General features: G+C 46.0%; 7 protein-coding genes across 7 annotated transcripts; 2 read left to right on the top strand and 5 right to left on the bottom strand.

The window, feature by feature from the left end:
- Positions 1-273: 273 nt before the first annotated feature.
- On the top strand, positions 274-1,351 carry N7478_003414 (SANT/Myb-like DNA-binding domain-containing protein; the record flags this gene model as incomplete). Its single annotated transcript, XM_056919628.1, has 2 exons — positions 274-1,134; positions 1,226-1,351. The coding sequence occupies 2 exons, from the start codon at positions 274-276 to the stop codon at positions 1,349-1,351; spliced, it is 987 nt and encodes a 328-aa protein (XP_056782786.1).
- Positions 1,352-1,859: 508 nt separating this feature from the next.
- Positions 1,860-3,168, top strand: cox5b (cytochrome c oxidase subunit IV; the record flags this gene model as incomplete). The annotated part of the gene is made up of 5 exons (XM_056919629.1): positions 1,860-1,956; positions 2,449-2,607; positions 2,721-2,821; positions 2,892-2,982; positions 3,080-3,168. The coding sequence occupies 5 exons, from the start codon at positions 1,860-1,862 to the stop codon at positions 3,166-3,168; spliced, it is 537 nt and encodes a 178-aa protein (XP_056782787.1).
- Positions 3,169-3,608: 440 nt separating this feature from the next.
- Positions 3,609-5,442, bottom strand: N7478_003416 (purine-cytosine permease family protein; the record flags this gene model as incomplete). The annotated part of the gene is made up of 5 exons (XM_056919630.1): positions 3,609-3,692; positions 3,752-4,457; positions 4,511-4,624; positions 4,678-4,901; positions 4,957-5,442. The coding sequence occupies 5 exons, from the start codon at positions 5,440-5,442 to the stop codon at positions 3,609-3,611; spliced, it is 1,614 nt and encodes a 537-aa protein (XP_056782788.1).
- Positions 5,443-6,613: 1,171 nt separating this feature from the next.
- On the bottom strand, positions 6,614-7,726 carry N7478_003417 (SANT/Myb-like DNA-binding domain-containing protein; the record flags this gene model as incomplete). Its single annotated transcript, XM_056919631.1, has 6 exons — positions 6,614-6,655; positions 6,718-6,801; positions 6,864-6,896; positions 7,038-7,085; positions 7,159-7,537; positions 7,722-7,726. The coding sequence occupies 6 exons, from the start codon at positions 7,724-7,726 to the stop codon at positions 6,614-6,616; spliced, it is 591 nt and encodes a 196-aa protein (XP_056782789.1).
- A 2,911-nt stretch (positions 7,727-10,637) lies between these two features.
- On the bottom strand, positions 10,638-11,170 carry N7478_003418 (Tyrosinase-like protein orsC; the record flags this gene model as incomplete). Its single annotated transcript, XM_056919632.1, has 3 exons — positions 10,638-10,799; positions 10,837-11,060; positions 11,128-11,170. 3 exons carry the CDS (start codon positions 11,168-11,170, stop codon positions 10,638-10,640), a joined length of 429 nt encoding a protein of 142 aa, XP_056782790.1.
- Positions 11,171-11,204: 34 nt separating this feature from the next.
- Positions 11,205-12,034, bottom strand: N7478_003419 (tyrosinase; the record flags this gene model as incomplete). Its single annotated transcript, XM_056919633.1, is given in 4 exon segments — positions 11,205-11,455; positions 11,478-11,509; positions 11,524-11,609; positions 11,723-12,034. Coding segments are annotated over 4 exon segments (681 nt in total), but the record flags the coding sequence as incomplete, so codon positions are not given.
- A 580-nt stretch (positions 12,035-12,614) lies between these two features.
- Positions 12,615-13,628, bottom strand: N7478_003420 (uncharacterized protein; the record flags this gene model as incomplete). The annotated part of the gene is made up of 1 exon (XM_056919634.1): positions 12,615-13,628. One exon carries the CDS (start codon positions 13,626-13,628, stop codon positions 12,615-12,617), a length of 1,014 nt encoding a protein of 337 aa, XP_056782792.1.
- Positions 13,629-14,155: the final 527 nt, after the last annotated feature.

The raw sequence follows: 14,155 nt of genomic DNA on the forward strand, positions 1-14,155 counted from the left end.
TTAAGAGACTTCAACACTATTATCCCCCAACCTCGCTTTATTGTCCTTATTCTTCCTATTTGTTCATTTTTTGCTGGTGCGAATTAAATTTTGTCTCTCGCTCGCCACTGGAAGGAAGGCCACCCACACCCCCTATACTCCAGCTTCTTATGTGGCAACAAAGCACCAACTTTTCATTCTTCTCATTCTTGGAAAAGGCAGACGTGACACTCTTCCTGTTTCCTTTTGACAGCTCAGCCACCTAAGCCGGGGCTCTCCTGGCAGAGTTGATGTATGTCAGCGACACTAGCAGATCCGTATCGAGGCTTTGTGGCTACTTATTCGCACGCGGGAAAACCGGATGACCACCATGATTTGATCAACTACGATGCGGCCCATTCACAGCCGCGCGAGAAACTGCTAAGCGGCCTCTCCTACCACTCCGAAGGTGCCAACACATCGTCCTTTGGCACGCATCTGCAAGCAGTGCTGCCTCCCCCAGAGCCCCAAACTAACGGCCATCATCAGGAGCAACCGTCAAGATTTGCCCCCGTGCATCATCTGCTTCACCCACCGCACTACAGTTACGACATTCCATTTCCATCGGATACCAGGAAACGATCACGGTCAGGAAGTGAAGGAGAGGCAAACCCCGATATGGAGCGTAATATGGCGCTTCCGCCGCCCGTGCACCCAATGTCTATGGATGGCTCAGTTTCAGCACCGGAGTATGAAATGATGTATCCCATTCCAAGTGACCATTCCGTCTCTCATCCGCCGCCGAATCCAAGCTTTGCATCGCCTTTACCTCTTTCGTTACCCCTTCCGATCCCACAACACCATCACCATCGACTCCCCCCGCAGTCTGGTCTTCTTTCCAGTATTCCTGGCCATGGATCCTCATCTCCACCTTTGGGACTGGGACCGCCGAGTGTAGTGGGTCAACTTGGGATGCCCGAGCCTGCTCCGCGGCCTAAGGGACCAAAGCTCAAATTTACACCGGAGGAAGATGCATTACTGGTGGAACTGAAGGAAGAAAAGAACTTGACTTGGAAACAAATCGCGGACTTCTTCCCTGGCCGTACGAGCGGCACGTTGCAAGTTCGTTACTGTACGAAGTTGAAAGCGAAGGATGTAATTTGGACTGATGACATGGTTCGTGCTTGAAATTTTTGACACTGTACTCTTCGGTGCTCACATACCTCTTACTGTGTTATTATGATCTCGACACTGATTGGTAATACAGCTACACCGGCTTAATCGCGCTATGGACGAGTATGAGAACGATCGATGGCGGATTGTTGCAGGAAAGGTTGGAAATGGATTCACACCAGCAGCATGTCGAGAGAGGGTCACAAACTTCAGTGGATGATGATGAGATGTTATATTTATTCTGTATATTCTTGTTCCGCTGTTTGGGAAATTCGACTTATACCTGTATGTAGATAAAGGGCTGTATGTTGGTCATGGTTAGGAGCCCTGGAGTATCATGGTAATGACGATTTTGATTTAGGTGTCTGATCAAAGGATTATGAATGTTTCTATGAATATCATGTCGGAAATACACGCACGAAATTGTATTTTGCCGTTTTCTTCTTCTCTTTTCCCCGCATTTGTTTTGGAAGAGCATGCCATGTACTTCGACGCACAGCCCTAAGCCCTAGCACTTCCTGAAGCAGCACAACTTGTGCATCTTTGGTCTCTAGCACCACCCGTATCAATAACCAATCAGCATCTCCCTTATTTGCTGATAGTCCGACCAATCAAAAGCCAACGGCCCATAACGGACAAACTCACTCCAACCTCAGCAGACCTGGAAACTCTTCCATCCTCAAATTCCAACCCTCCTCTCCCCTCCATCCCACCACCTCTTTTGGACAATGTTCCTCCAGCGTACCGCCTCCGCCATTGCGAGGCGCTCTCCCGCCCGCGCCTTCACTCTCGCCCAGCGCCCGTTCTCCTCTTCCCTCGTGCGCAGTACGTGACTCCTTCCCACCCCGAGTGGCCTGATTCGAGCTCGACCACCCAACATCCGCCAATTGCCCCTCCCCAATGCAATTGAACACTCAGAGACCTTATAGAATCAATAATGGAGAAGCAAGCTACACACGAACATAAGCTAACGCGAATTTTGCTCCAATAGAGAACGACAACAAGTGGGCTCCTAAGGACGAGCGCAAGGCCCTTTCCTTCGATGGTTAGTGAAAAGCTACCTCACCGCTACCCCGACAATGCGACAATGCTTCAACTTCAACTGTGTCTTCGAATGCGGCAGGTGTACTATTCATCCTCAACCCATTGTTTTTGTTTCCTGACGCAATTGCGCCCCGGGAGATATCGGGAACATGGATTGTGGACCCCTCCGCGTTCGATGCCACACAGCACGAAGCTAAAGCTAGCTCGCCTTACAACAAGAAATACAAAGCAAAGTAGACTGAACTGAACTAACTTTGTCCTTTTTGAGTACAGAGATCAAGAGCGAGGATGACCTGATCCCCCCCGGTGCCCAGCCCGGTACCGTCCCTACCGACTACGTCCAGGCCACCGGTCTCGAGCGTCTGGAGCTTATCGGAAAGATGCAGGGCATCGACATTTTCGATATGCGTCCTCTTGATGCCTCCCGCAAGGGTATGTGAATATGATCTCGATCTTGATTTGTTATTGTTATCGTTTCTGTGACCGGATATCCGCGTCATCAAGCTAGGATGAGATCAAGTCACTAATTCAATTGCTACCAATAGGAACACTCGAAGACCCCATCATCGTCAACGGTGCCGGTGATGAGCAGTATGCCGGTTGCACCGGTTTCCCCGCAGATTCCCACCAGGTTAACTGGTTGACTGTACGACCGAGCCCCCCTTCAAAAAAACATGTGATGATTCCGGAAGTATTAACCGATCCTTTTACGTTAGGTCTCTCGTGAGCGTCCTCTTGAGCGCTGCAACGAGTGCGGCAACACTGTAAAGCTGAACTACGTCGGTCCTGAGGAGGACCCCCACTCCCGTATGTGTCATTCTGCAGTTCACCGGCAATTGCTGGTCCCGAACCACATGATTGTTGCTTCTGGTATTCCATGTACTAATATCTCTCTCTGCTTTAGACGACCACGACCACGGTCACCACCACCCTCCCCACGAGGAGCCTAAGACATTCGCCGACTACGTCAAGCCCGAGTACTGGTACCGGTAAATTCGTGGCACTGCAAAAACCCCTCCGATACAGTTGTGAACGGTTATTTGTAGCATGCTAGTCTGTTGTGTTCGTGTCTCTGTATCTGTTCTGTCTTTGTGGCTTGCGCTTTCCATCTCTTTTGTAGAATAGTTCTCTAGTGGATGAAAATAGAGGATCCCCGGGGATGTATTTTGACTAATCTCTTGAATTTCTTATTTTCTTCTATCTTGTATACAACCAGAGATTATGTATATTGCTGTGATAGTAAAACCATGTTGAGATGGGATACCAGTCATATATGTATTCCTTTCATACATCGTAAGATGTGTTAGTGATTATGAACAGGGGGGATAATGCTGAAACTAATTTCCAAAAAAAGTAAAATTTTACAATAACTTTGGAGTGAACGAATTGAGTCAATACGCCGTCATTCACTGATGTAGAGACCGAGAACGAATTCAACGGCCAAGAAACCGCAGCTCCAGGAATCGGAGAGGCGGGTAAACGACCAGAGCCCAGGTAAAACCGACATAATTACCCATCTAAATCAAACGAAAATTTAGATTATGTCCAAGTGGAGTAGATAGAGAGAAAAACTCACATCAGCGCCATAAGCACCGACCAATTTTGCAAGTGGTCCAATATACCAAACCTGAGCCATACACAAGATCGCACCAACCCACCCAACAGCAAAGGCCGTAAAAGCCGCAAAACCAATAGGCAACTTCTTCGGATCCCTCCACGCAGCCCAGTTATACCCGCTTCGAAAGCGGAAGATAAGGAACTCTTCAATAAGAATAGCAAACCAGATAGCAACCCAGTATCCCATCAATGCAAGGAAATTGGTAAAGATCTCGGAAAGATGACTGCGGCCTACCAACGCGCAAATAGTATATATGATCACACCGACAGTATTCCAAATCACGCGGGGGATCTGTTCAGCATAGCGGCCGAGGATCTGGAAGTCCACACCGGAGGAATAGGTTGGTGCGACTGTGTTGGCGATAAGGCCGAGGGCAACGATGACGGAGCAGAATTTGCCGAAGCCGTGCAGGGGACCGAAGCCCTCGACTATTAGGGCACCTTGGCCCTTTGCGTAGGCGGTTGCGTACTCTGGGTGTGAGAGGATACCGGAGCCTAGGCCGATGCCGGAGATGAGGGCGAAAGAGAAAGAGAGTACGAGACCTGTTAGAGTGAGGGTGAAGATTGTGAGGCGGGAGGTGTGTTCGGGGTAGTAGACAAAGAAGTCTGCTGCCAGAGGCGCGTAGGTGATTCCTGCGCTTACACAGATAGAGAAGAATGATAGCCTTTGGTGTGTTAGAATTTGTTGTAGATTTGCTTGGTTTTTTAGATAGCTTACCTGTTACCGGCTACCGTTCTAGCGTCACCTGTAGATACCGTGGACAAATCAAACTTCACTGAGGACACACCGAAGAGGATACAGAATACAATGAGCTGTGGGAGGAATGCGAATCTGTTGTCTTGTTAGCGGATATATTGGCTCTTTCCAGAGAGTTATAGACTAACCGTTCATAGTAGTGGAAGCCTTTGATACCAAATGTTGCCACTACCCATGAGATAATTGCGATGATGACGATACCAACAGCAACAGACATGCCTCCCGGCGAAACAGCAGAGAGAATCTGTCCTCCGACAACACAATCGATCAAACAGTACCCAATCATTTGAATGAGATTCAGCAAGACAATAATCTTACTGGGCCACCAGCCCATTGAGTATCGACCAAACGCCTAGCTGCACTGTTAGCTTCATCACAAACAACACGAAGATAAGAGAAGTCCATACCATAGTCCGGATGCCCGAGATAGGACCCCATGTCGCCATCCACGAAGCGACTAAAGAGCCCGTAAAGACGCCAAACACAGCACATAGAGCCGAGTCCTTAAAGCTAAGACCATACACTGCCGGTCCTAGCATTCCAAGAGTAATATTGTTGGCTGCAAGATTGATGGATACCCAGAGCAGGAAAGCCTGTAGGTATGATACCCATGATAACCGCTTCATACGCTCATCTGCACCGACTCGCTCAATTCCTCGTGCTTCTAGGTTATACTCGACGAGCTGCTGCTCAAATGCTCTAAGTAGGGAGCCTACTCGTGATCCGACAGGGTTCCGTCGACCGGCGGTGGTATCCACGGGGAAAGGCGCATCGTGTACATTTTTATCGGATGAACTGCCGATATTCGAATCTAATTGCTGCTTATGTTGCTGCGATTGAATATCTTTCTCAGTGCGCACCTCTACGGTGGCGATCTCGTTATCGGGCGTCATGCTGTTTAACAGGGCATTAGTATACTTTGGTATTTGTTTCGGATAGGGGATTTGTGCGCATGAGTTCTTTCGCTGGAGTTATCCAGATCAAGTTCAACCGTATAATCTCAGAACGACTGCTCCGGACCTAAGTATAAGATAGGAGCAACCGAACACCGGTCTGCATGCAGGTGGGGTTGCCACATTGTACCTTGATCACGGGATAAAATCAGACTACTTGTCTTCATGATACCCAGGTCATTGTGAAGAGAGGAAGTAGGAATCTGTACTGGAAAATTGGAGGAGCCTCGTAGGTGGGACTCTGTTGTACCTTCCAAATGAGTCACTATGAAGCAAGCCGATAAGGATTAGTATTGTGGTGGCGACGACAAGATAGGGAAGCGCAATTACCTGGAAAGAAGTATCGATGCAGACCAAGGACAAGTAGGCCTTTTTCGACAATTCACTTCACCGAATCTGGGAAGTTCTAGTTGTAAATGTATCGGGGACAGAATGTGGGGAGAAGGAGAGTCACCATTTTTTTTTGGTCGCGGGGAAAAAACGATCGTTCCGCGGTCTCGGCGTCTTTTCCCGCTCTCCGCCGGAATTATAAGATCGGAGTTTACTGCAGATCAATACGTGACAGCGGAGTACATGCATCTACGTTAAACCCTGACCCACTTTGTATAGTTCAAATATCCTCAAGTTCCAAGGTTGATTTATTGGTATTGAATTCTGATCGGACTAGATTTGATCGCATGTTCCTGGGAATCATCGATGTAATATTCATCAAAACCAGCGGAGAAGTATCCACCCCAAGTACTGGCACTTATAACGCCCCGTTCGCATTGGAAAAAAAAGATGATGAAGTAAAGTCACGCATTGGTGGAATCGGCGCAGAAGAAGCATTCAGTAAATCAAAACGTACAAGAAGAAAGTATCAAAGAATCGAATCACAAATAAAAAGAAATCAAAAAAAGAAACCTGAATCCCCCAACTCCATCTTGCCTGTCAAGACAAAAGGCCCCCATGGCCCCTTGATAACACTTGCACCGCTATGGAATTGCAAAATTCGGGATGGCATGCCAACTTAATCAGAATGCAGAAGAAAAAAAGAAGAAAATATAGAAATTAAAGCGCAGAGTTCATGACTTCATGAGAAGGGTCGTGGCCAAAAGAGAAATAAGATCTCTCAAAGATTCTTGAAGTGCTCTTTGGCATACTGTTCACATGCCTATGGAAAGGGATTTGTCAGTGATCAAGTAAAGACTGATAGATGTAGCAGTGTAAACACACCTTAGCGGGCTTGCCAACTTTTGCCCCAATTACCTTCCACTTATTGGCTTCATAATCTTTGATAGCCTCACGAAGTTTTATAGACTATGTCGTCGATTAGTTTTGTCCCAGCAAGATCAAGATCGCATTATTTTGATCGTACGTACCTCATCTTCGGCGAACTCAGCATAATGCATGTCCTAATTTCCATTCGCGTTAGTATACAAAACCAAAAGTCATTTGCGCGCATGTCCAGGAAAATAAAGTGTGTAAACACGGAATGCGCAGTTTGGTAACGCGCGAAAATCGCATAGTCCAAGTACGCGCATAAGTTGACTTACTTTATACCAATGCTTCTTCACGCTGCCTTCAGTCCTAGTCGTAAATGTCTGTGGAGGTGTCTGATGTTAGTGATCGATGCCTTGGTTCAAGGATAAAAATATATAGGGCTGCGCGTCGCACCTTCGCAATCTCGCTCCAGCTACGGCCCGCATCTCGCATCGTCTTCAGGCGTTGTTCTTCCTCGGCTGTCCATGGCGTGTTCGTACGACCCTTTTTCTTTGGGGCGGGCTCCGCGGGGGCGGCGAGTGCGCCCGGGTCACCCTCGATCGCGGCCCCGGGATTCATCTGCGGCGCCATCATGAGGGATGAGCCCCCGCTTGGTGATTGTCCACGTTTGCGTGAAGTGGTGTGGGTTTGTTGCGGGAGAGGTGCTGTCGGAATGGGAATTCCTTCAAAGCGCGGCACCTGGTGGAAAGGGTGAATTTGTTGCTGTGCTAAGAGATGTGAGGGAGCAGTGGTTGTCGCTGACGTCTTGAGCCTCTTGGACGTTGGGGGGGAACTGTGATCAAAACAACGGAACGGTTAGTCGATAGTCACGAGGAAGCCGAAGTAAAGTAAGTGGAAGAGTTGAAAAAAAAGATAAGCCAGTTCAAAGAAATTCAGGCAAACACGACGAGATCCCATAACGCGACACATCCGAGGTCTCCTCCCGTTTGGACGGAGATCATAGACGAGGGACTTACGACATGGTGAAAAAACACACGATCGCAATCACAGGGCGAGTCATCTGTACATACAACAAAGCCGCATAGGGGGGTTAGCAGATCTGCTACAGGCGCGCCTTGGTCAACTTCTAGGAAAGTGGGCCTTGTTACACTAAAAGACGATGACACAGGCGCATCCTAGGCAGAACCAGATCGGGACAAGAAGGGGACAGGGTGGGATGATGTGGAAAGGATGCGAGGGAAGTCAAGTGCCCATCCCGTAGCAATTAAGCTCTTGTGGGGGTGGAAATGGGGGGGGGGGTTGTTGATCTTCGATATGAGGACGCGAAAGTGAAGTGGAGTCGATAGGAAGGGGGGTGGAAAGCAAGCTCACAGATCAAAGTCGCATGGTCGAAGAGTCGATTCGGGAACCTCGAATTCTTCCGAATATGGGGAGAACATGAGGCTGGAAGGTAAAAGAAGGATGTGTGTGTAAGGTTAATTCGGATGGAAGTTGGGGGTAGGGGGGGTGGGGGAGTAAAGGTAATAAGAAAGGGAAAAAGGTAGGGGAGAAGGTTACAGGAAGGAGAGAGAGAGAGAGAGAGAGAGAGAGAGAGAGAGGGAGAGAGTTAAGTTGTGAGCGGGGATGGAGTTCACCTCATATCACCGGTAATGGCCCAGAAAAGTCCACGACCACTTTAACACGCCTGGTTTTTTGGGGGCTTTTTTTTGTGTGGATTTTTAAAACAGATATTATTGTTAATTCTTTGCTCTTGATTTATTTCAATTTAATTTGATTTGATTCTTGAGGGGGAAATAGTTGGGGTCAAATAGGTAGTAAACTATTGTTTTGTATGGGAAGTTTGGTTATATATGGGGGGAATTCAACAGTACTATTAGAACCGCAAGTAACAACCAAGCATCTCTCTCTCCCTCTTTTATAAGGTGCCAGGTGGAGACAAGGAATACTAGTAAAAACCAGGTCCACGTCAAGAAAGTCTAGACCTTTTGACAGATTCAATGTTGATCTCTCATCTCATATGTCACAACTAAACGTCGATTTCTAGATCTCCCATTAGAACCTTCAAGGTTGTTCTATACAACGTTTTCTTCCCTCCTATTACATGCATGCATGCATCTATCCATACTGGCTACGTACACTGCCCTACATTAACCATCGGGTTCCCATTTTCAGCATTATTGTTATGGTTTCGAATACCCCCCATCTCCCCGAATAAATAAACATAAATAAATAAAGTAAAATACAAATAATTATATAAAAATAAAAAATAAAAAATCATTCAATCCTATCCACACACAGCTACAAACCCTGGTCAGCACTCAACGCCCTCCGGTGCATTCCACAACCCACCGTTCGTCTGTGGTCGAGGAACCGATCCCCCGGCCCTGTCACAGATGGGTCGTGCTGCCCTCCAATTCGGCCAAGGAATCTGCAGAAAGCAAGAATACTCACGTCCCGGGCAGCTCCCCCATGAGACATTTGGGCCGAAGAGACCCGCGAGTGGTCTATTCCAGAATCCGGTGACCCGGCGAGCTCTCACACCCGTACGAGGATGACATACTTCCTTGACCATAGATGAAGTATACAGAATATACAGCAATTATGCAAAACCAAAAGAAAAAGAAATAAATAAATAAAACAAATGATTCATATCCAAAAAGCCGCAGCCATGTCCCAGATTCATCCTGCTCCGTTTATCCCGATCCTGGGCGGGCCAATTCAAGCCACAGGAGGGTTTGAGGATGCAGCCACCATTAACCCCTCTTTTGTTGACACATTCACTCCCAGGATGCTTATATGAGTAGCATTAATGGTCTTTGGCCCCGCTGGTGCGTCTGTTCTGATTTTGATTTTCAATTTAGCCTCGTATCTTTTGATTGTTTTTATTTTATTTTTTGTTGTACCTATTGGAGCCCTAGAAGGGGAAGCTTTGAAGCAAATCTACCTGAACCAGCTTACTCAAGCCAGACAAGTCTCAGTACATATATAGCACGCGTAGTCTGGTACACAATGCCTGAAAATACTAGAAAATCTCTTCAATATTGGGAAGAAACAAAACAAAGTGGCTGATCGACTGCGAAGCAATTTCCCCCCAGTGCCAATAAGGCAATCCATCCCCGGAGCTCACGCTGCAGCCGTGCGGGTTAACCAGGATCGTGCATCTGCTCGAAACAATGTGGCTTACCCTTCCCTACCTACCTTGCCCACCTGCAGAATTATGTTATCCACGGATTCTATAATGACCAGGTATAAGTAGAAACGAGCAAGTTATCTTTATCAATCAATTGTGATATCGCCGGGTTGGGCTGGTCGTTGCGGTGGAAACATGGGCTGACCGGGGCTACTAATCAGAGCTGGTGGATATGTCATGGTCGCCTAGGACCATCAAGGGTATTTGATTGGTCGATTGCATTGATGACGACTTGGTCAATGTGTCACATGCGACATGTTGACCCTCGTGGATGTTATTGCTTTATTGTTGGAAATATTCAACTATTGACGTTTCATAGATCTATAGACATGGATTTCGCCATAACCACTTCAAATGGGGGATCAGGGACAGCAGCCCTAAATATTCTGTTAAGGTCATATTGTATTCTATTTTGAAATGAGAGAGAAAATGAGAGAGAAAGAGAAAAAGAAATACTGGTCTATTAACAAACATATAGTAAACCAACGGAGCTAAACATTCCTGCTCATATCTCAAATTACCCAAAATGGAGCTACATACTCTCGTTAAAAATATTCATAATTTCCAATAAAATCTAAGTCATAACCTTCAAACGTCCAAAGAAAACCAGGCGACCAGAAAAATACCAATAAATCAGATATTAAGATGATTAATCTGCAACCCCGCTACTCTATATGAGCAGACCCGGAGGCTCCACAAAAACCTTGAAGTACTAGTAGCCTTCCAAGCTCTCGTTCTCACATCATGTATAAGCATAACAAAAAGGTCTACCCGTCGTACTCATGATATCTTTCATAACAATCGATCGATTCTTATCAACATATCCAACATTAACCATCGTCTCGAGCGTCACGTTAGGAGAAGCAGGCCGATTAAGATACGTCTCCGTCCCCGCAACCGCAAACTGTCGATGAGCCACATCCAAACTCTGCCAAATCCACCACACCCGATCGATCATTCCATGGTGATGCCAGAATGCAGGATCCCCAGCTCCCGTCTGCGTCATTACCTGGATCTCCACCTATAGCATAATGGCCACCACTGTGAAGACCGATCGAGCCGTTTCGAAGTGCCCGATATCTTGACTTTGAGTGATTAGGTGAAGTATTGATGTGTAATTTGCGAATCTTAAGACTCAAGTTAGACTTTAAATTTAAATTGACCTCTAGCTATTGCGTTCATTTGGAATTGGAATTGTTTTGCTCTTATGAAGTTGATTTAGATGGATGTACTTGCCTTCTTAAAACTGAGGTAGTTAGATCTCGCTTCATACATCGTGGGTTGTGGTCAAGTGGAAAGACCCGGAAGACTATGTCATCGCCTGGTATTGAGAGGTATGATGGTCCCATGCTGACTGTGTAGTTTTGAAGGGTCCACCAGTGACACAGCCGCCTCCGGTGCCTGGTGGAAGGAAAACAGGCGAATAGTTTCCAACTGGAACCCTGATACCTTTTTGTTTGGGGATGTATTCTCCATTTCCAGATAGTGATGTATCACTCCCATTGAAAACGGGTGAAATTTCTATAGAATCGGCATCTGCACCCCAATCCCAGTCAGTATCTAAAGAGTGTTAGCATTATACTGATAAGGACCATATATTCTTCTGGTTGACGTCTGGGAAGACTAACGGATAATCTCCGCTATATTTGCATTCATCCTGCAATGCCAACTCAAACTCATGGATAAAGTATCGGTGCCAGGCTACAAATATGCCCTATCATATGTCAGGAACATAGCGCTAGGAATCAATGGCATGATGCACAAGAGAACTTGTAATTGAAACACTGATATTAATTCAAAGACAAAGAGCAAAGAAACAGAACATACCGAACGGTGGATAATGTTAGTTTGATTAATGTGAGTAGCCACGAAATCATCATACCGAGGCCTTGCTCCTTTTGCCAACTCGTTTGGAGTTCGCGACGGCAGAGACTGTAGACAAAGCACAGAATCAATGTATGCCTTCTTTTCCTCTACAGAGAAAGCTCTCCAATTTCGCCGTATTCTTAATTCCTCAAGCGTGCATCCTGTATGCTGGGCAGCAATATTATTCTGGGTAGCTTTGAGGGAAAACTCAGCAAGAGATTCGAGTTGATTAAACTCAGATATCCAGGCCAACCATTGAGCGTCTAGTACGTCACTATGTAAACTGGTTAAAAAAGGTAAAGCTTTCACTAGTAATAACAAGATACTAGTACTAAATGTAAATATAAGCATTGCGAGAAGAGCCTCTATCTAGGTACTTGAAAAATAGAGACAGAAAAGACTTGAAAAGAACATCATCGAAAATCAACTTCCTTAACTTATTTGAATCTAGATTAGAACATGACAAATCGCTGAATGATCCTTCTTAAGTCGGATATTTGGCCCGATACTGCAGTATATGTAGTCATCAATGCCAAATACCTGCCGTGTACCACGATGTGATCGTCTCTCGTTGGGCCGGGGGTTTTATGAGAAGTATCCACGTGAGGCTAACTATGGTCTCCTACAACGTGTTTAGCCTTGTCTTTTATGGACATTAAATAATAGACTGAAGGTCATAATTTATCACGTATAAATTTTAGCCACTGAAAATACCCTTTGCACAAGGGCATTAAATGCATGAAAGGTTCAAGAAACTATGGGAATATCCCTCTATCATGCATACAAACAGCGGACGAAAACTTGACCGTCTCTATGTACGACGCTAATAAAATTATTATCTCAGACTTCTATTTCATACCTCAATAGAGACACATTCCGTGAAAATCTCACCGGAAATTTTGCATACCCCATGAAGTAGAAGGCTACTAATCGATTGACTGTTGTAAGCCGTAAACTTCGGGAACCCCCCGCCATCATCTTCTAACTGAGATACACCGTATATCTCACGACCCATATTTCGTTGGTGATTGACCATATTCGCAACCCCCAAAGTTTGATATATCGGGAATGCGCCTTCTTCTGTCGGTTGAAGATTATGGAGAGCTTCCAACCACTTTTGTATTTCCAGCCCCAGACTCAAGTCCTGACAACGTAGCAGGGCAGCCAGTAGCAGACCTGAGAACCCGATTGTGTAGCTATTTTTTGAAACGGAAGTCTGCATATTGGTTCCTTTTGCAATTTGGAGCAATAGTCTGGTCCAGCTTTGTTCTTCGCTGAGGTTGTGGTCCCGATGGAAGCTTCGATTTCGAAGACGACTTATGGCTCCAGTACACTGCATGGTACGTGCCAGCACATAGTAGGCAAAGTTGAGAGCTGCGTCGTGTGACTGAAAAGATATGGTATTATTCCACTCATTCCCATGGAAAGCTTGAGTCTGCACCTGCAGTCCCGAGGGTTGTTCATTTATCGGAAGGTATAAAAGCCACAAATCTAGCTTTTCAGATTGCTCGTTTAATTTATAGAGCGTAGCTTCGTCATCGTCGGTATTCGGACTACAGACCCAATATTTGAGTATGTGGTTGCAATTGAGACGATGCGATTCGCACATGATGTTCAAGACATTGACTCGTCGTTCCTCCGTAGTTTCAAAACTCCCATCAATACTTCCTGGCAAAAGCACAGGAGGCATGTTGCAGTGAATCTCCAATGGACTGAAGTAGACACGAGCCCACCAGACCACAAATCTGATTTGCATCCATGCGGTAAGAGTTGCATGAAGCTCAGGATCCTCAGGGCTATCCTGTACTTCCGAGAGGAACTTGAGAAGACCCTGCACATGGCAATTGAACCCTTGAAAGTTACCCATGGAGGATTCAATATAGGCAAAAAGAACGGAGACCGTGAATATAGTGCGAAAATTCGAGCGATTTTCTATTTGTTTCAGAGATGCCAAACTTTTGATCGCCTGTGAATAATATAGTTGGCTTCTTGTTTGGTGAACGAGATCAGGGCTATAAACTCCCATATGTTTCATGGAGGAGTCTCTGCGCTCTGCAAAAAGACGGCTCATGTTGCATGAAGATAATGCAAGCATTGCATTTGTCAACATCGGAGAAGTGCGATTAAGGAGCGTAGCGGATTTGAATACCGGATGTAATGCCGGTAGGCAATTATCTTCCCAGTAGGTGGAATAGAATACATCTCGCTCGGTGTGTTGAAGAGATCTTATGATATCAAGACTTGGTGATATAGCCCTGTTTGGGGGTGTATGGACGATATCCCGCCTTGTGGAATCATACTCCGTCTGAAGATTTGATGTCTCTTTTGATGATGTCGTGTCTGAGTCTGGCCCAGTAACCATTCGAAATTTAAAGTCTGATTTAATGTTTTCGC

Source organism: Penicillium angulare, assembly GCF_028827245.1.
Source record: "Penicillium angulare strain IBT 27051 chromosome Unknown utg000003l_segment0_segment0, whole genome shotgun sequence".
Classification (NCBI taxonomy): domain Eukaryota; kingdom Fungi; phylum Ascomycota; class Eurotiomycetes; order Eurotiales; family Aspergillaceae; genus Penicillium; species Penicillium angulare.